The sequence below is a fragment of the Merops nubicus genome, unplaced genomic scaffold (assembly GCF_000691845.1).
Source record: "Merops nubicus isolate BGI_N331 unplaced genomic scaffold, ASM69184v1 scaffold5078, whole genome shotgun sequence".
NCBI classification, from domain to species: domain Eukaryota; kingdom Metazoa; phylum Chordata; class Aves; order Coraciiformes; family Meropidae; genus Merops; species Merops nubicus.
This window is the reverse complement of record NW_008627833.1, coordinates 77,848-99,171: the sequence shown is the minus strand read 5'-3', so window position 1 is coordinate 99,171 and position 21,324 is coordinate 77,848. Positions and strand designations below refer to the sequence as shown.

The window sequence follows — 21,324 nt, the reverse complement described above, 5'->3', positions numbered from 1 at the left end:
GAGAAGAAGCTTCTTTGGTGTGAGGGTGGCCGAGCCTGGAGCAGGCTGCCCAGAGAGGCTGTGGAGTCTCCTGCTCTGGAGAGATTCCAAACCTGTTTGGATGTGATCCTGGGCACCCTGCTGTGGGTGACCTGCTGGAGCAGGGGTGTGGGATGAGTTATCTCCAGAGGTCCTTTCTAACCCCACCACGCTGGGATTCTGTGATTTGCTTTTCCCCAGGTGCTGTCAACATCCCTGGGGCGATGGTTGGGATCGTGGTGGGTGGTGCCATCCTGAAGAGGTTCCAGATGTCCTTGAGGCAATGCAGCGCCATGTGTGTCCTCGGCATGTTCCTCTGCCTGCTCCTGGCTTTCCCTCTCCTCTTCCTTGGCTGTCCCACACAGAAGGTCGCGGGCATTACCTACAGTGAGAGGTACCCACAGCTCCAGCTAAGCTGGGTATGGGTGGGTCATTCACAGAGCTGTGAGTCCCCACCAGCCCCAACTGCAGCCCTTGGGGTGGAGGTGGAAGTTAAGCAGAATACCCAGAAATGTGTTTTTTCCCTCTTGACAGACAGTTAATGGTGATAAAATCAGGCTAGAAAATAGTGCTTTTGTGAGAAAACACTGAATCTGCTGCATCCTTACTCCTCCTAACTTCCTTGACTGGTGTTGAAACCCAAAGTGAAACCGTTTTTGGCACAAGATTAAAATTTCATCTTGGAAAGTGCAGCGTGTTACTCACAGGCACATAATTTGGGCAAGGGCCAGCCCTGGGGTCACACCTTCAGAGCCATGGCTGCTTCCCTACCCCACTAAATGTGGGCAGGACCTTGTCTTCCTTCGAGGCTGGATCCGAGTTCCTAGGAATCCACATACTCAGTATGCTGTGGTCTTGCTGGACGCTGTTGGTCCAAGCCCTCAGTGGCAAGCTCACCACCTCCCACGGCATGGTGTTGCACTGCCCCAAGTCCCCATGTTTGGGGCCAAATGTGAAGGAAATGGGTGACTCCTCTGACCATTCGTGGTCAGGAGGCTTTGCCTAGGCAGAGCAAAGTCTTGAGCGTTGATAGTGGAGCTTCTGTGGGTCCTCACTTACACATGGGGTAGGGTTTTTAAGCAGTTAAATGCTTCTTTATGAAACTTTAAATCCATTCAGCATATTTTCTATGTAAGATGCATGTTAATGATGCTTAATACCATGTATTAATGTTTTCTTCCTGCTGTAGCTCTGAATTTGGACACCACGCCTTGGAGTGCAACCTCCAGTGTAACTGCCCTGAGAAAGCCTACAACCCCATCTGTGGCTCTAATGGTGTTGAATACATCTCACCCTGTTCTGCTGGCTGCAGAGTCGTAAATATTGACACAGACAACTTGGTCCTGGTGAGTCATTCCCACTGCTCTGGTCTCCTGGCTTGGGGTGGCTAATGAGGGGTGACCAGTGCAGTGCTCAAGTCTGGCAGTCAGGTTTTCTGATGGTTGTTACTGTTGGGACAAGCTTGGCATGATGCTGTGAGATGAGCAGGGGAAGGCTGAGAATGTCCCAGGAAATGAGAATGTCCATGGACCTGTTGGAGCAGGTCCTGAGGAGGGTCACAAAGATGAGCCAAAGGCTTGAAGACCTATCCTATGAACAAAGGCTGAGAGAGTTGGGGTTGTTCAGCCTGGAGAAGAGAAGGCTCCAGGGAGACCTTCTTGCAGCCTTCCAGTATCTGAAGAGGGCCTACAAGAAAGCTGGGGAGGGGCTTTTTACAAGGACTTGTAGTGATAGGATGAGGGGTAATGGCTTCAAACTGGAAGAGGGGAGATTTAGATTAAAAATTGGGAAGAAGTTCTTCACTGTGAGGGTGGTGAGACACTTGCCCAGGAAAGCTGTGGATGATCCGTCACTGGAGGTGTTCAATACCAGGCTGGGTGGGGCTTTGAGCAACCTGGTGTAGCTGGAGGTGTCTGTGCCCATACCAGGGGGCTTGGAGCTTGATGATCTTTAATGTCCCTTCCAACACAAACCATCCTATGATTCTATGAAAAGCCCTTGTTGATGGTGTCTCTTAGCACTCTCCACTATAACACAGCCCTTGCCGGTACACATCCTTGGCCAAGGCAGCAAGCAGAAACCTTCTAGGCACCCAGTCGTTACGTATTTCAAGGTGTCCTTCCCCACCCATGTAGGAGGACAATCCCTGCCCTGCTCCTGCTAGCCAAACTAGCGCTCATCCAAGCCAGGAAGCTGGTGGCCTTCTTGGCCACCTGGGCACATGCTGCCTCATCTCCAGTCAGCTGTAAACCAAGCGTCCCAGGTCCTTTTCCACCAGGCAGTTTCCACTCACTCTTCCCCAAGCCTTGAACGCTGAGTGGGGTTGTTGTCACCCAAGTGCAGGACCTGGCAAGACCTTGTTGAACCTCATACAATTGGACTTAGCCTATCAATCCAACCTAGCCAGATCCCTCTGTAGAGCCTCCATCCCTCAGACATATCTACAGAGCTTCTGCCAGCTTTGGATCATCTGCAAACTCACTGAGGGTGCCTCGATGCCCTCATCGAGATCATCAATGAAGATTGAGGAGAACAGGCCCCAGTACTGAGCCCTGGGGAACACCACTTGCATTGGGCATTGCTCTTGGCTTCCCCTTGATGTTCAGACCTGGATGGGTTATTTTGCTGCCCTGCACTTCCTTCTCCTCTTCTTCCCCCTGCCTGCCACCACAACCACAGTACAGCTGAGTTTTCACAGTGCTAATTGTCTGTTGGGTCTCCAGTCAGTACACTTCAACAAATAAAAAAACAAGGAAATCTTTGGCAGTTCAAATAGCTATCTGAAAGATGTCAGTGATCCATGCAGCATGAGTCCTGTTGCTCCGTGTTCTTGGCACAGGGTAGAATGACAGCATGGGACTGTCTGGGTGCTTTTTAGCAGCATTTTGGTAATTAACAATGCTTCATTTTAATAACAATTATGGTTCCTGCCAGAGCTTAGTCCCAAATGTGCTTTTCTACATCCCTGTGCCCGCCTTCTGTACAGCAGATCCTTTTCAACTGCTTCTTCCTCCTCAAAGATCCCTCCAACGCTTTGACATCCTGGGCTCCTGAACGTGACCCACTCCTGAATTCATGTCCTGTATAATTATGTGCAGAAATCAGGTCTCCCTTGATGGTGCCAAGCAAACACTGCTTGGCGAGGCCAGCATTAGTTCTTCCTCTAGCACTGAGCTAATTTGTTGAACATTCTTTCCGCCTATTGATGCATCGTGACTCAATTTAAGTTTTAGGAGAGCTTCTTCTGCACAGGGACTGTATCCCAGACGTGTGCCAGCATGCAGTATTTGGAGCACATTGCATCTCCCTGGGAGAGGGGGCGTTTGTGGCGCACAGTGTTGTGGCTACAGGTGGAGGAGCACTTCTACAAGGACAGGCTGAGAGAGTTTGGGTTGTTCAGCTTGGAGAGGAGAAGGCTCCTGGGAGACCTTCCAGTATCTGAAGGGGTCCTACAAGAAAGCTGGGGACGGGCTTTTTACAAGGGCTTGTAGCGATAGGATGAGGGGATGATTTGAAACTAAAAGAGGGAAGATTTGGACTAGATAGAAGGAAGAAGTTGTTTAGGCTGATGGTGGTGAGACCCAACTTGCCCAGAGAGGTAGAAGGATTCCTATTCAGGTTGGATGGGGCTCTGAGTAACCTGCTTTTGTTAAAGTTCATAGAGTCATAGAATGGTTTGGGTGGGAAGGAAAATGTCAAGTTCACCTGGTTCAACATCCCTGCAGTGAGCAGGGACAGCTGCAACTAGAGCAGGTTGCTCAGAGCCCTGTCCTTGCTCACTCCAGGGAGGTTGGACTAGATGACCTTTAAACACGCCTTCCAAACCAATACATTCTATGATTCCATGAAAAATACATCATTTTATGTTCAGCTTTGCTGTAGCCCTTCCAGAGGCGACATGCACAGTGCAAGCTTGGTTTTAACACTGACTTGAAAGCTCTTGTACACTCAAAGCAATTTGCTCTTTGCATCCCCTGATGTCCCCAAATTTCATGGGCAACAGCAGAAGCCTGCAAACTTTGCCCAAGAGCAGGACCTTGCAGTAGCAACCCTTCAGTGCTTTGCTATTTGCTCGGGTCCAGTGTGACTTGTTGAAGTGTGGTGGCCATGGGAACTCCCCCAGGACTGCAGGAATCTCTGTGCCATGGTGCTCTTGGGTTCCTGAGCCCTGCTCTGCTCTCATGATGCATGGCCATGTGTGGGAACAGGGACCTCAGCTGGGTCACATCTGAGCTGGTCAGCACACACCTTAAAATTTGGGGTACTGAGAGGTTCTAGATGGGGAAAAAAAAGAACAAATAAGGCAACAAAAGACAGAGTTTGATGTGAGCAGCTTTCCCTCTTAAAACATTTGTTTAATTGCACAGCTGGGGATGTTTGACACAGAGCCCTGAAAAACCCAGGGCTGGCCACGTGACACCCAGCAACCTCTTCCTGCTTGGAAACCACAGCTCCAGTTTCAGGGGTTGTTCTGGTTATTCTCCTCTCCCTGCTCCTCCAGGTGGTTTTTCCCAGACCTGGTGCTGTGTCAGCCTTGTGGTTCCACTGCTCAGATGATGCATCCCAGGGAGATAAGCCCCCAGTGGCTTTGTGGCTTGTCCCTGCTGCTGGGGGGTTTTGGCGGCTGGGGCCATGCTCCTTGCTCTCAAACCCTCTGAGGCATTGGAGGAAAAGGACAGAGACCTGCCTTGTGTCTCTGTCATGGACATCTCCAGCCCTTTGTCTGCATTTGGCTTTGTGCAAGTCCCCTCAATGCTGTGACTGATTCTCTGTAGAAGGTGGTGGTGACAGCATCATAGAATCGTTCTGGTTGGAAGAGACCTTTCAGTTCATGGAGTCCAACCATCCCCCAGCACTGCCAGGTCCCCACTGACCCATGTCCCTCAGCACCACATCTCCATGGCTTGGAAACCCCTCCAGGGGTCTGGACTCCACCACTGCCCTGGGCAGCCTGGCACAGGTCTCCACAACCCTCATGGGCAACAAATGGTTCCTCAGGGCCAACCTCAACCTTCCCTGGGGCAACTTGAGGCCCTTTCCTCTTGTCCTGTCCCTTGTTCCTTGGGAGAAGAGCCTGACCCCCACCTGGCTCCAGCCTCCTGTCAGGGAGCTGGGGAGAGCCAGAAGGTCTCCCCTGAGCCTCCTTTGCTCCAGGCTAAGCACCCCCAAGTCCCTCAGTTGCTCCTCACCACACTTGGGCTCTAGACTCTTCACAGAGATCAAGCAAGTTTTAATTAATCTAACTGCGATTTTGTTAACTGCCTTTGCCCAAATTAATCTCAGCTATCATAGGCATTTATCTGTGGTGGGTCCTCTGGAGACCCACCTCTCCCTCCGTGACTGCAGAGGGAGTCCAGATGATGAGTTTGGTTTAGTTTGTTTCAGATGGCTGAAGAAGATAAATCCTGGCCTTAATTTAAAATATGAAATCTTCTTTCCTAGAGGTGAGAGGAGTGACTGTATCTGCCTTCATCCCAAATTTCCTTCATGCTCTCAGCCAGGAGTAGTTCCTTGTAGGTCTCTTTTATGGGCATCAGCCAAGACACTTCCCAAGACAGTGATGTGGAGAGCCTGGGCTGCTCCTGCCTTTGGGATCACCCTTCTGCAAACTGCCACCCTGCTGTGAATCTGTCCCCCTCTGGCAACAGCAAGATGATACTTATTTTATTTAAAGGTCTTTTAAAAAAAAGAAAAAAAGAAAGAGGTTTCTTGTTTTAAAAAAAGAGACTTGTGATTGAAGTCTGGACAAAAAGAACAAAATCTATATCCCTCGCCCCGGGGCATCTTCCCTTTGCTGGTGCTGGGCCAGTTATTTATAACCCCCTCTCAAAGGTGAGGTTTCACATTTTCCCCTAGCACGTCTCCTGATTTAACACTGCCCTGGGCTTGGGCTCTGGCTTTGTTTGCCAGCTCTGCTCTCCACATAGCCCCTGGATGAAGGTAAGCTGGCTAGAGGAGATGGAGCCCAGGGTGCTCCCTTGGAGATTTCCTCCAAAATGTCTAACACAGGTGAGGAAGCTCACATCAGGCTGGAAAGTTTTATCAGCTGTGGGTGAGATTTTTCCATGCCAAGAGCCTGGATTTGTGCAGGATGCCCAAAGGTTCAGCTGGGAAATGATGACATTAGAATAAACCTGCGTGTCAAAACATCTTCAGTGCACAACAGGCGTGAAACACAGGGCTGGAGGCACGAGGATAGAAGGGTTGTTGCAGGGGATAAGGAGTCATTGCTGGGGTTCGCACTAACAGGTCAAGGGTGCCTCTGGGTTTGGAACACTCCTGAGTGCCTCTGGAAGCATGGAGAGATGAACCAAGGTACCACGGTGGTCTCAGCTTTCCCATCAGGTGTGTGTGCTCACCCATGAGACATCCTAGCAACGCCCATGGGATGTGGTAGGGCTGGGGCCTCCTTTCAGAGACAGCAGCATGTTGGAGACTGGAAGTAGGGATGGGAATATGTGTTTCTTCATCCACTCAGCTCGTTCTCCTCAGCCAGCTTCATTGTATGTGTTTCCTTTTTCCCTCCCCCTGCTCCCAGAAGAGTTGACTGCTAATTACTGCTAATTGTTTACAGACAAAACCTAACCCCCCTCCCTCCCTGTGCCAGCTGGCAGCTGTCCCTGGTGTCTCCACAGCCTTGAGCAGATGAGCAGGCTCTGGGTTTTCTCTCCTCTTTGCAGAACTACACCAACTGCAGCTGCATCTCAGAGAAGGGGCTCGTGGGGTTCGCCAAGCCCGGGACCTGCGGCACGGGCTGCTCCCACCTCTTCCTGCCCTTCGTGGTCCTGTCCTGCCTGGCAGGGATCCTGGCCAGCACCTCCCACACGCCGTCCTTCATGCTCATCCTCAGGTCAGCAGGCTGGCTTTGCCATGGTCTAGGTGCAGCCAGAAAAGTCATCCAGAGGTGATGTTTGGGTAACGAAGGGGTCTTTGAGTGGAGGAAGTAAAGTTTTCTGCAGCCGAGGGACTGGAGGGTTAAATCAGCCCCATACTGCACCTCATGCCCAGTTCCTTCTGCTGTTTTTGCATCTTATTGCACGTGCTGGTGCAGAGATTGGGATACGGGGCTTCCCCACTCCTGTCACCTGGCAGTGCAGGTGGTTGTCCATCTGCTAGGCTATGTCTGGCTCGGGAGCATGTTGTGCTTTGCTATCAAAGACCTGGCATGGCTGGGCAGGACAGAAACATCGAGCATCTCCAGCCTCAGATGTTGAAGCAGAAGAGACCTTCAGGGCTTGCTCTTGAAGACCCTGTACTAACAGAGCTCCTGCTGCCCTAAGACTACAAAGGTTCTTCAAAGGTTTCTTTGGCCATTCCTGCAGAGTTAAAAACCAAGTGGAGATTTAAAGCTGCTGGAGGCTTTATCGTGTGCCACCAGTGCTGCATGGACAATTGCTCTTCCAGGCAACATGGTGTTCACCAATAGGCTAAGGCAAGGAGCAGCCAGTGGATGAGCACCCACCAAAGGCCAAGAGGGACAACAATCTCATAGAGTGCATGCAGAAGAGTGTGACCAGCAGGTCAAGGGAGCTTCTTTTCTAATCTGCCTTGATGAGGCCACCTTGGGAGTCCTGGGGGCTGTTCTGGTTTCCCCAGCTCCAGAGAGACCAGGACCTACTGGTGAGAGTCCAGTGGAGGCTCCAGAGATGCTGAGGGGCCTGGAGCATCTCTGTGCCAGGAGAGGCTGAGAGCCCTGGGGATGCTGAGCTGGAGAAGAGAAGCCTCATAGGGGATCTGAACAAGGCTGAGCAAGAGCTCAAGGGCCCCCAGGGGGCAAGAGGCTGGGGCCAGACTCTTGTCAGTGGTGCCCAGTGACAGGACAAGGGGCAACGGGCACCAACTGGAACCCAGGAGGTTCCACCTGAGCAGGAGGAGAAACTTCTTTGGTGTGAGGGTGGCCGAACCTGGAGCAGGCTGCCCAGAGAGGTTGTGGAGTCTCCTGCTCTGGAGAGATTCCAAACCTGTTTGGATGTGACCCTGGGCACCCTGCTGTGGGTGACCTGCTGGAGCACAGGGTGGGAGGAGATGATCTCCAGATGTTCCTTCCAACCCTGCCAGGCCCCCATGGCACCTCCACCCACTGGCAGGGCTTGCAGGAGCCCCACATTGCCCTCAGCATCCCCCGTGCCTGGTCTCAGCACAATCTTTAGATCCAGCAGCCATCCTGTTCCTCCTCCCCACCCACGGCTGATACCTCAGTAACGAGATACATCATTAACTCCCCATTAATTTAGCATGGCAGTACTCTGGCTCTTTTTAATGCAGCTCTGTGTTAAGAAGTTTAATTATCTTCCTTCCTTTAAGATGGATCCTGCTTCAATACAGCCTCTGTTCCCATTGCAGAGAAGCAATTAGGATGTTGTGATAGTCTATAAATGGTATTTCCAAGCACATTCCTGTGGCTGAATCACTTCAAACAGTTGCTTTTTAGGGAAAACCTGTGGGTAAAACCTGTTTTGACCTTAGCTCCAAGGCTTTTTAAAATCACCTCTTATGCCCTGATTGAGCTATGCTCACACTGGACACCCAGAGAGAAGAGGGAAACTGAGTCCCCAGTCATCTGCTGACCTGGAGGTCCTCTGCCACCCAGTCCTCTCCCTGGTGTGACCCCAGCAGGAACCACAGCCTGAAATAGTTATTTTAGAAATCAGGGGTGCCACCAAAATATACACTGGGGAATCCCACCTCAAAAACAAAACAAAACAAAACAAAACAAAAAAACAAACCCAAACTGAAAAAAACCCAAACTCAAACCACTTCCTCAAGGGATAAATCACTTTTTCAGCTCCAAAAAGCATCCCTTGTCTTGCTTGTGTTTGGCAGAGCCAGCAGCTCTAGTGGATTCTGTTTTCATACAGATTCTTTACATTAAAAGCACAAATACTTAGTGGATCTCCTCCCTGACCCTTAGGGAGGTTATTTTTGGTTTTCCAGGGCAAGAAAAGGCTGTGGTCAGCTTCTAGCCCTAATGAATGAAACTCCATCATTTTTCCTGACGTAAACAGGAGTTGCCTGAGGTCCTTGGTGCTTGGGCTAAAGGATGGCTTTTTGGGTGAGGTGCCCTAAGGCTTCGTGCAGTGCCAGAGAGGAAAACATCCATCTTTGAGGAAGTGCCAGAGGGTAAACTTTGTGTTTTGTTTTTCAGGAGCATCCAGCCCGAAGACAAATCATTTGCAGTTGGGATGCAGTTCATGCTGCTGAGAGTTTTAGGTAAATTAAAACGTGTTGAAGTGCTGTCCTGGAAAACTGTGGCAGTTCTTGGGGATTCATGGGGATTTCATCCCTGAGCAGCCTTGGGGCTGCAGAATTGCTGTTTATTCAGAGTTTCAGACTGACCCAAGCCTGTCCTAAGCCAGGGAAGGATGCTACTTTGCAGGGTCTGGTGGGCTGCACCTGGTGGGGAGGGCATGAGGCATCTCCATGGGAGTACATCTATACAGCTGAATGAAATAAAATTTAAGATAAATTTAAAATAAATAAAAGAGGGCAGGGAATGAGTTTAGAAGTAGGATGGCAGCCCTTAGCTGTGTGCAGATAATGCCACATTTGCCTTCAGCATATTAGGGTGGCTGCAAACTATGTCCTGTGGTCCCACTAGTTATTTTTCCTATGGTGAAAATTCATGTTCATCTGGAGGCCCCCAGAACATGCCATACACTCATGGGGAGGAGTTACATACACAGTGCATGAAAGAGCTGAGCAGCCTGGAGCAAAGGAGGCTCAGGGGAGACCTTCTGACTCTCCACAGCTCCCTGACAGGAGGCTGGAGCCAGGTGGGGTTCGGGCTCTTCTCCCAAGGAACAAGGGACAGCACAAGAGGAAAAGGCCTCAACTGCCCCAGGAGAGGTTGGGGTTGGCCCTGAGGAACAATTTGTTGCCCTTGAGGGTTGTGCAGGGCTGTGCCAGGCTGCCCAGGGCAGTGGTGGAGTCCCCATCCCTGGAGGGGTTTCCACGCCATGGAGATGTGGTGCTGAGGGACATGGGTCCATGGAGACCTGACAGTGCTGGGCAATGGTTAGACTTGATGATCTTAAAAGTCTCTTCCAATCAAAACAATTCTATGGTTCTATTTATCATTCCTGGGATGAGTGATGGTCCCTTATCAAAGAGCCACGAGAAAGAAGAACATCTTGCATCTCGGTGGAGCGCAAACACAAAGCCAGTCCTTGGCATGCTGTGCAGGACCAGCGGCCCCCTGGGACACAGCAAAGGCAGCCATCCCCAGCCACTGTGCACCTCCTTTAGCACATGGAAAAGTAATCAGGGTCGGGTCTGTCCTGGCTGAGGTGCTCCCCTAACGTAACAAAGGCTCCTTGGACTCTGCTTGCAGCCTGGATGCCGGGGCCGGTTCTGTACGGCAGCGCCATCGACACGACCTGCATCCTCTGGGAGAGGCGGTGTGACAGGAAGGCAGCCTGCAGATACTACGACAACAGCCTCTTCAGGCAAAGGTAGGGACGAGGGCTCAGGAGAAGGGCTGAGCGTGTGGAGGGAAACCCAGGGGGAACGTGGCACCAGGCCACCTCCGACGGGGGAGACGTTGTATGCTCCGTGGGAAGCGGACAGGGACACTCACACCCTCTCCCTGTTCTTCAGCAGTGCTCAGGAATGGTTTGGCAAGTCGTTGGCACAAGGCAAAAGCCTGCTAACTTGCTGCTGTAGACCACAGAAGTCCACTTCCAGAAGCAGTCCCTACCTTATAGTGAAAACAGTCGTTCACTGGAACAACCACCACAGGGACACACAGTAGAGTCTTCATCACTGGAGGTTTTCAGGATGCTAGTGGACAAAGTGCTAGATAATACCATTTAGGCTCCTTTTCCCAAAAAAGATTGGATCAGATGATCTTCTGAGGTCTTTTCCAACCTGGGCTGATGTGTGATGCTATGATTTTACCAGCATAGACACAAGCAGCCTGTCCTGACACCCTCTCCTTGAAGGTAATGCAGCAGCAGGGGTGACCCCAGCCTCAAAGCTGCCCATGAGGTGGACCCAGGCATGCTGTAGTTAGCGAGTGTCCCTAAGGAGCCCATCCCCATGTTCAGTGTCTGTTTGGTGCCTGGGGATACTGGATGTTGGTGCTTGGTGCTCATGAGATTGTCCTTGCTACCCTAACTTGTTGTGTTTCCACACCACAGGTATCTTGGTCTCCAGTTTTTCTTTGAGGTGGGCACTTTCCTGTGCTTTGTGACTGTCTACATGATTCTTAGACGGCAGGAGAGGGAAGCCAGCAGAGCAGCAGAGATGAAGGCAGAGAAGGAGAAACTGGCAGGAAACACCATAAAGAGCCCAGAATCCAAAGTGTGACACTAAAAATATGAATTGTGATCCCTGTTCAGGAAGGTGACGCCATGTGAATCACACCACACTTGAACTGTGAAGGGTTGTTGCTTGGAGTGATGGACAACCAGGCTGCTTCCTGAACTTCTGGGGGGGATGTTCCACTTCTGTACTGCCATGGGAGTCTGTCCATATGTTGTTCTACACCTGCCTCCTCCACCTCAATGGTGTAACTTACTCCTTCACATGGATTAGTCCACACACATTAAACTTTGGACACTGCAGTCTCCTGGATTTATGTCCTTCAAAGCATTTGTTCCTGCTGACAGACTTGGTGGTGCCAGCACTGAGCATTAACCATATAGCTGCAAGGTCTTGTGTTTTTTAATAAATCATTTTTAAGAAATGGTTTTGTACTGAACCCATACATCTCCATGAATGATGGTCTGTCCTTGCCCCCAGAATGTCAGCTGTGCTTGTTCCTTTTACTCTTGTGGTGTTAAATGATCTTTCTTCTTTGAAGGCTTCATCCAGCTCCAGCTGATGTTGATAGGATTTTTGTCTCAGGCTGTGGACTGTTGCAAGGACCATCTTACATGCTTCACCCAGCTCCTCTGTAGATGCTGCTTTGGTGGTCAGGGGCAGCGATGAGGATGCTGGGGAGGGGAGGGCATCAAAAGGAACCTCAGGTGCAGCTCAGGAAAGAAACCCAAATACCTGCAGACTTGTGGCACTTCAGCAGCATGGCCACATTTGGCAGCAGTAATAATAATCATTCTTATTTTTGCTTTATCAGTACTTGCCACAGGAGCTTAGTGAAGCATGTGAGTGTTAAAGCTTCTTCCAGTTTTCCAGTTGAAGAAAGGCAGAACTTTTCCCAGGGGTGAAGGACCAGGAAGGGAGGTTGAACTCGGCCCTCCTGCAGACTGGGCAGAGCTCGTGGCTAAGCCATTTGACCACAGAGCCAGCCAGCCTCACTGTGCTCCTTGAAGGGGCAACTGTCAGATGCAGCTGTAATTATGGGGTGAAAGTCAAGCCTGGTGTTATTTTGGTGCAACTGCCTCTATTTTCTACATTCTTCCCATCTCGGGGCTCCTTTCCACCCAAGCACAAATTATGTTGCTGGTCTCAGACCATCAGCATGCAACCACAGACCATTGGGTAACTTGTAATTTTTGGCTCCAGGATGGAATTCAGTAAAAAACCCCAAACTTCTATGTTCAGTCTAAGTATGCACTGGAGAAACTAAATACACAGTGAAAAAATCATTAACTCCTTGCACCCTGGTACTTGTCTTATGGTAAGGTCCAGGGTGTACAAAGAGGTACACTGGTGGAGGGTGGAAAGGCCAGAGGTTAAGTGGCTGGTTTAGATATTTCATCAGACTCTTTGCCCAACCATCTTGGGAGACCAAATAAACTTATTTCAGAGTGGGAGACTAATTTTATGTTACTTTATTAGGGTCTTTTTTTTTTTTTGGCTGTGTGTATTTCTGTGCAGTGGCTTTTGTTTATTGAGGAGATGGTTAAAAGAGTCCTGTTCACAGGGTATCTACACATAGAAGTGATTTCTGGTTTAAAAGAAAGCACTGGAAGACTGAAAAGATGGACTTGGACCTATTCAAGGAAGGATGAGTAGCATATGCCAACCATGAGCATCAGAAAGCCCAGTCTGCGAGAGTTTTGTGCTATTCTCAGTTTTGAAGCCATGACTAGGTAGCATCTGTTTCTAAACCAGACTGGGAAGAGGAATGAGGTTCTCTGGTCAGGACTAAGGAAGAGACAAGCTACAATGTTCACAGTGGTCCCTCCAGCTCTTGGCAGCCCATGAATTTGTGGCATCTTTGCTGCATCAGGTGAAGAAGGCCCTTTCCTGGCTAAGCACAAGCCCTTGGCTCACATGCGCTTTCCTGCCTTGTTTAGGACAGCCTCAGGTCTTTCCAGGGTACTTCCAGGTCACAACAAACTAATAACAACACAATTAATCTTGTCTGGTGAGCACAAGCTGCAATGTGCTTTGGCAGAAATGACAGATAATGACATCTAGAATGACTTTATGAAGCCAGAAAGGCTGCACTTCCCCACAATTAGGACAGCTGACTTCAGATGGGGACCATGCTCCAGCACCAGAGTAGCATGGCCTGGTTGGTGGCCACTGCACAGGTTCAAGGAGTCCTGGGCTCTGTGTTTTCCTCTGCCAGTGCAATCTTTCTGTAAAATCACTGTTGACACTTTGCTCATCCTGTGCTGCTGGGTCTGCCACGCTGGGCTGTTGGGCAGTCGTGGGGATGAACTGTGTTCCTGCAAAGCAGACAGTGTAGATGATTAGATGCTGGGGGGCCTGGAGCATCTCTGTGCCAGGACAGGCTGAGAGCCCTGGGGCTGCTGAGCTGCAGAAGAGAAGCCTCAGAGGGGATCTGATCAAGGCTGAGCAAGAGCTAAAGGGCCTCCAGAGGGCAAGAGGCTGGGGCCAGACTCTTGTCAGTGGTGCCCAGTGACAGGACAAGGGGCAATGGGCACCAACTGGAACCCAGGAGGGTCCACCTGAGCAGGAGGAGAAACTTCTTTGGTGTGAGGGTGGCCGAGCCTGGAGCAGGCTGCCCAGAGAGGCTGTGGAGTCTCCTGCTCTGGAGAGAGTCCAAGCCCACCTGGATGTGATCCTGGGCACCCTGCTGTGGGTGACCTGCTGGAGCAGAGGGCTGGATTAAATGATCTCCAGAGGTCCCTCCCAACCCTACTGTGCTAGGATTCTGTGTGGTTCTGTAGCACTAAACTTCTCCTGTTATGAATCAGAGGGAGACCCTCAGACTGTGCAGCCTTTCTGAAAGCCTCCCCAGACTGCACCAGCTGTTTCTTAATCCTCAGGATTACCAGAGCACTGACACTGCTTACAGAATAGAAGGGGGAAAGGGGGGAAAAAAAACCCAAAACCCTACACAAAAACTTCATCTTGCAAGTTTGTTCACAAACAGCATTGTGCAAAAATAAACAGTGAGTTCAGTTGCCTCCCTTGGATTCATGGTGCTATTTCAGGCTGTGCAGGATCCCAGAATTCCAGAATGGAGGGGTTGGAAGGGACCTCTGAAGCTTTTCTCGTCCAACCCCCCTGCTCCAGCAGGTCACCCACAGCAGGGTGCCCAGGGTCACATCCAGGTACCTTTGGAATATCTCCAGAGCAGGAGACTCCATCTCTCAACCCTCTGAGCTGCACGATGGCCATGTCTGCTGGGCTCGTGATGGATGCAGAAGCAACCTGCAGGATGCCCTGGGAAGGTCACTCCCAGCATGGCTGGTTCTCACTGCTGGGATCAGGACTCTACATCTATTTTCCACTTGGAAAACTCCTATCACAACATATAGAGACTTTTCTCAGGCAATGCAGAAGCCTGAATTCTCCCTTTCCTCACTGCCCCTCCAGCAGAGGAGAGTTCCCTGTGGATAAGAATGCAAGGCAACCTCAAACACTCTGTTTTAGCTGTGTGGTCAACTATAGGCCTGTTATTATTCTTTTGCTGTGGTAATTTCCATTAATTTGGTCTGGAGTTTCTATAAAGAGAAATAAAACCACTTTTCCCCCCTCCCTTCCTCTGTGCTCTTTAAGAACACTGATGAAAGGGATGCGCTTGCCAGAGAAGATTAAAAAGAGGCAGTTTGGAAAGGCAAACTCCTGCTGTCAGCAGGGAGGGAGATAAAACCCCAGGAAATATGAAAAGGTTGTCAGCACCAAGGGAGGAGGAGGAGGAGTGTTTGATGGAGACCAAGGGGCAGGCAGGTAGGAGGACTGAAAAAGAAAAGAAGGAAGCAAAGGAAGGTGCAGACCCAGCAAAATCCACTCTGTGCTGTTATGCTTTGCCAGGTTTTCCCCAGGAGAGATATTCCCTTGGAGATAGTTTGAAATAGATTTTACAAAGCACTTACGGATATACCTCAGGCAATAGCCATAAGTTGCGTAGAGGAGGTTAACATAAGCCAGTCCAGCTGGGCCACAACTCCACTGACTTTCTTCAGCCTTGCTCCATTGTGCTCCAAGAAGGCTAAAGGAGATAACCTACAGCAAGGCAGGTAGAGGAAAGATGTCCAGACCAGTAACTGAATGCATGGGATACTTCTGTGCAGCACTTCACAGGGGTCACAGACCTGAAGATAGAGCAGTGGCATTAGGGTTGGGTAGAATTGCACAGGGCCAAGGTGCAAGGTCAGGGTTTATGGTTGGACTTTATGATTTTAAAGGTCTTTTCCAACCAAAATGATTCTAAGCTACTAAGAGGATGAATTAATATAGGAGGGAAGGCTCCTTCCCCAGCTACAAGAAGGCTTTGAGGTTGGCATCAGTTCCAGCAAAGGCAGCGAGCTGGTTAGCAGAGACAGATAGTTCTGCAGGAAAGATCTCAAGCTCTGGGCGCTGCTTTTGTGCAGAGTTATCACTTTTGAATCACTCTCTTCATGTCAACCCCTTGCAAATTCATCTGTGGTCTATGGCAGCATTTCATCACATGCTGACAATCGTTATATGCATGTTTTTATTTCGGTTGTGGTGGCTGGTCTCCAGTACAATGCAGCCTCCAGTTTAAGCAGTCACTAAATTTAGCATTGTAGGAGCCCCTCAAGAGCTCAGCTGTCCTGTCTTGAAGGTCAGGATCACAGAAATGTTATAAAAGGCCTCTGGAGGACATAGACCCATAGAATCACAGAATGGTTTTAGTTGGAAGTGATCTTTCAAGGTCAGCCAGTCCAAGCCCCTAGCACTTAGCAGGGACACCTGCAACCAGTGCAGGTTGCTCAGAGCCCCTCCATCTAGTCAGCAGGACCATCACCAACACTAAACGAAGGCAGCCATGACTTTGACCAGATGTAGAAAAACCCTTCAAGGATGAAGAGGCCACTGCCTCCCTGGTGCCAGGGTTGCATCACCTTTCTGGCAAAAAATGCTTTTCCCAGTGTCCAGCCTGAACAACCCAAACCACACCTTATGGCCATTGGAGATAAAGCCCATTCCACAAGCCCACAACCTTCTCAGCCTTCTCTGATTGTCTGGGACTCAGATCATCACAATTTTTTTCTAGAGAGTGACTTTGCAAAGATGTCAGGCAGCTCCTTCATCATCCTCTGGTGAAATCCATCTGACACCATGGAGGGGAAGGCTCCAGCTTCTCTGAGCATTCCTGATGCTCCCTGGGCTCCCCATTTACTTCCCTAACCACCCTGGAGGACATGAAGGTCCAGGAGATGGATTTGCCTGTAAAGACAGAGGCTAAAAGGGTGTGTTGAGAACTTCACTCTTTTCCATAGCATCCAATACCAGCTGTTTTCCCCATCCATCAGTGAAGTCACGTTTTAACTGATCTCTTTTTGACAAGTAGAATACCCATAGGATCCCTTCTTGTTCCCATGTCATCCCTCATTGGCCTTTTCTCCAGCTGAGCTTTGATGTCCTGGTTTGTGTCCCTGAGAGCCCAGGCAATACCTTTGCACTCTTGCTCTGTTGCCCCTCACTTCTCTGGTGCGCTCTCTTCCTATGTTTTAGCTCGTTCATAAGACCCTTACCAGTCACCTCCCCTTGAAATTACAGTTCTTCCTGCCCATGATGATGGCTTACCCTGGGTTCCTCAAAATTTTCTTTACAAACAGCCCCACCCTTTTGGGAACCCCGTCCCTCCATGGCCTCTGCTTGAAAGATTCTACCTACCAAGTCTCCAAACAAATGAAGATCTGCTATCCTGAAGCCCTGAGATGTGAGTGTGTTCATGTTTCCTGCATTCCTCCAGATCCTGAGCTTGCCCATCTCATACTAAGTGCAGCCCCAGCTGCCTCTGTGGTCATATTTGCTTTCAGTTCAAGGCCAGGTTGGATGGGGCTTTGAGCAACCTCATCTAATGGAAAGTGTCTCTGTCCATCACAGGATTTTGAAACAAGATGATCTTTAAGGTCTCTTCCAACCCAAACCATTCTATGATTCTGTGATAGAGAATCACCTTAGTCCCTGTAGCATCTGCTCCAAGAAATTGTTACCTTTCTGGGCTTTCCCTTTGGCTGGCTGGCTGGAGATCACACGTGAGTCCCCACTCCTTCATATTCTGACTGCTGTATTCATCTTTATCTTCTGACAGTGTCCCCTGACTCAGTCAGTGATGCCCACATGGATAACAGCCATAGGAAGCTAGATTTTTGGATAAGCCTGAGCAATTTTTCCGTAACATTACAGATCTGGGCTCCAGGCAAGCAGCAAACCTCCATAAATGATGGGGCTGGACAACAGGTAGCTGTTTCTGTCCTGCAGAGGAGCCTTCAGCCACCAGCACTGCTGCTCTAGTGACTTCAGGTCTCTAACAGCCTGAGGTTTCCAGCTCTGAACCTTCTCCTGATGAATCCAGTTCCTCCTGCTCTGGTACCAGCCTCAAACTCATTTAATCCAGATTAACGCAGATCTAACCCAGACCTGTCCATTCTTCACCCAGTCCCAAACAGCTTTCTGTGCCCACAGCTGCCCAGCATCCCTCAGAAGCCAAGACAGCATGATGCTGGTAGAGCAGTGGTGAGGCAGCACCCTGAAGTACCTCAACAAGTTACCGCCTGTCATCCTGAAACCAGAAGGAGTTGAGACACTGACATAAAGCTGGACCAGCCCTCTCAGAGCTGGCCTTCCCCTTTTGCCCATGTTGCCCAGCCCAGTGGTCACAGCATGGGGAAGCCCTTTAGAGCATCCAGCTCAGATTTTCTCTGTTGCAAAATTAACACCCTTCCTCTTGTCTTTCCTTGGGACATGCAGGGGAAAACCTGATCGTTATCCTCTTGACAGCAACTTTTTTTTTGTACTTATCCACTGCCTTTTGACCTTCCCTTTTCAGGATAAACAAACCCAACATATTTAACCTCTCCCTCCCAGCTCGTGTTTTCTAAACCTCTAAAAAATCCATCTCTGCTTCCTTCATGCTCTCTCTGGTTCCCTCATGCATCTCTGAGAGTACAGCATTTGGCTAAGTGCAGCTGGGACTTCCTCAGGACCAGAATGTTCCTCAGAGCAGAAAAGTGATGATACTGAGTGCTTACACCTCTGCAGGGAAGTTTCACCCCATCAGCTGGAAGAACCCATAGCACTGGATCATGCTTGTGTATGCATGCTCAGCTGCAGGGTAGCTGGGAAGTGGCAGAGATGACAGGAGAGGAGTTGTGGGGATCACCACAAGACTCAATAGAGACTCACACTTGAAGAAAAGAGGATAGGGAGGAATTTGAAGTCACCCAGGATCATCTGATTTCCTCAAAGCAGGGCCAAGGCCACCTCCTCCATCCCTGATGAGAGCTAAAGTAGTCCTTCCTGGCAGCTCCTTGCCAGAGGCCAGCAATTACTCAGGTTGAAGATGTGCTTTCAACATCCCAGCCAGGAAGGATGCCTGCCTCGTCACTGAGGAGTGACAAACGAGGCTGCAAATGGTGAGAGCAGCAAATTCAGTAATTGCTTTTGTCAACTGTATGAAATCGAGACAGCTTAATGCAGCAGTTTTTCGGGTGTGCCTGGCTATCACCCAGATTCCATCCATCCAGCAGTAGAGGTGGAGCTGGGTGCTTTGAAGTCCCACCAAGAAGGCTCCGAAATGAACGCAGCTGCATTTCCAGCACTTGACATGGTGAGAACCTGCTCATGGCTTGGATAGCCCTCCCCACAGCCTCTTACACAAGGCAGGGATGGAGATCAACACTTCAAAATAGGGTTCACCAAAGCTGAGGTGCAGTATTGAGAGTTGCCTGAGACCAGCAGAGAGAAATGCCAGGGAGGTGTGAGGGAGATCCCTGCCTAGAAAGCCAGAGCACCTCTCTTTACTCATCAAATTCTCATCAAATAGACCACTGGAATAGGTTGCCCAGACAGGTGGTGGAGGCCCCATCCCTGGGAACATTCAAGATCAGGCTGGATGAAGCTCTGAGTAGCTTGATCTAGTTGGAGATGTCCCTGCTTATGGGGGGGGGGAGCGTTTGCCTAGATGACCTTTGGAGGTCTCTTCCAGCCCAGACATTCTATGACTCTGATTCTATGAAATTGCCCCATGATTTGAGCCTGTGCTTGGAGCAGAAGAAGCCAGACTCCAAACCTCCATCTCCATGAGGGTTTTCCATGCGTTGCATCTTGTAGACATCTGCATTGATGCCATTCTGGGCGTTTTAACCCCTTCCCACTACACATCCTGTCTGATGGGCTATAATCCAACCTGTGAATATTCACTATTGGTTCAAATCTCTGCAGGATGGGGAAGAAAAATATCAGCAGAGTTTGCCAAAGATTCAGTGAGCCTGGTTCGTTGCTGTCTGTCTGAGTGGGGAAGGATCCAAGGCATTTATGGAGCTGAGAGCTAAGCACAAGGCTCATTCTTCTGGAAAAAGGGAAAAGCTAAAGCTTTTAAGTAACCTACCATCCCCTCAGTCTATTCATCTCCACTAGATCTCTCCCTGGGGAGCTTCTGGACACCACTCTGCTGCAATAAAATCCCAGAGGGTTTCTCCTGGTCGTTTGCTGCTGTTAAAGGAGCAGATTCTTCAACAGAAGGGATAGGGATGGTCCCATGTGGATTTGGTGACTGTCTGCAGAGTGTCAGCAGAAAATGTGTATCAAAACCCACTGAATTTTTCTACTAAAATTCATTCAAACTGCCTCTGGCAGCCTAAAATCTGTTCTCAGACTTGTTCTGCTTATTGAAGAGACTCAGTTTGTAGTGAAAACACAGAGAATCACTGTGCCTGGTTACGGCCTAGGACTGAGGCAGAGATGCGAAAGAAATCCGGTCCCCAAGCTGGGGAAGAGGAAGGCAAAATAATTCATATATATGTATACGAGAGTTAGAAATGCTCGTTTAAGGAAGGTCTGTGAAGGTCCCACCAGGATAATGAAAAGATGAGCCAGGGAATCACTGAAGTGCTTCCAATTAACCCCAGAACTCACAGGGGTTGGGGGTTTCTGGAGGATCTTAGAAAGGGAAAATGCAGAATTCATGCAAATTCAGACCCAGAAAGATGCTGAAGCAAATGCTAATTCTTGTACAATCATGCAGATAAGGATGTCATGGGCTGACAACATTTAATCTTTCCTTTGGGCAGCTAACTGGCTCATCTGGGAAAGCTGTTCTACCTCTTGACTTGAGTAAGGATTTTTGACCCTACCCACCATATCCTTACAAACTCATTATCAGTCCTATAAAATTAGCAAGCAGAGAGGAGAAAAAGAAAGGGAAAGAGGATGTTTAATTGCAAAGCTTAATTTCCATGGGTTATGGGTGATTTACTGCCTACCCAAAGGGATTTATCTAGCAAAATCTCACTAGGGTCTATCCTATCTCTGTCACTAATCAATATTTTAATTAATGACTTGAATGATGAGAGGAAGAGGAGCTAATAAAATTTGTGCCTGAGGTTGCAAGTGCTGCTGAAGGCAGGATTAGAATTCAAATCACTCACAGCAGGCTAGAGAAATGGCCTGAAATCGATAACGCTGGGGTTCAATGTGGAGAGTGAAACTGGTGCTGGGAAAGGGGGGCTGGGGTGCAAAATCTGCCCTGCGAGAAACTGGGATGTGGCACCAACCTCTTGTACAGAGGAGCTGTAAGGAGGAGGGAGGATTAGTTGTTTCTAGGAGAAAAAACTATTGGTTGGGGAAAAGATGTAGGTGGAGGAGTGGGGAAAAGGGTTCAGCTGCAGTGAGGTGCCTGAGCAGACTGTAAAGCCCTGGGTCCATGCGTGGAAGGTTTTGGGAGTGGGAGATGGAAGTATACATCTGCTGAATCCAAAGTCACAAGGTGGCTATAATAAAGGCCAAGGTTTTTCTTAGACCAATATACTTATGAGGCTGTTGAGTCCCTTCCAACCTGCCCTTTCCAGGCTCTACTGAAGCGCTGGAGAGCAGCAAGACGGAGGAGGGACATCTTGGGACCTCACAGGGATGCTCTGCAAGCCAGCACTGGTCAGGAGCTGGCAGCACTGCCAGGATCGCTGCTGTGTCGGCTGGGTGACACTGAGTGAACCTGACAGGCGACATGTTCAC

At 49.6% G+C, this 21,324-nt stretch overlaps 1 protein-coding gene across 1 annotated transcript in view; it reads left to right on the top strand.

Moving 5' to 3' along the window:
- Nucleotides 1-11,325, top strand: part of SLCO2B1 (solute carrier organic anion transporter family, member 2B1) — a 49,982-nt gene extending 38,657 nt beyond the window's left edge. Inside the window, exons 9-14 of the mRNA XM_008946477.1 lie at nt 220-412; nt 1,208-1,364; nt 6,699-6,868; nt 9,164-9,228; nt 10,349-10,469; nt 11,157-11,325. Of these exons, the coding sequence (XP_008944725.1) occupies nt 220-412; nt 1,208-1,364; nt 6,699-6,868; nt 9,164-9,228; nt 10,349-10,469; nt 11,157-11,325 (875 nt within the window). The remainder of the gene's footprint in view (nt 1-219; nt 413-1,207; nt 1,365-6,698; nt 6,869-9,163; nt 9,229-10,348; nt 10,470-11,156) is intronic.
- The last annotated feature ends 9,999 nt before the right edge of the window (nt 11,326-21,324 follow it).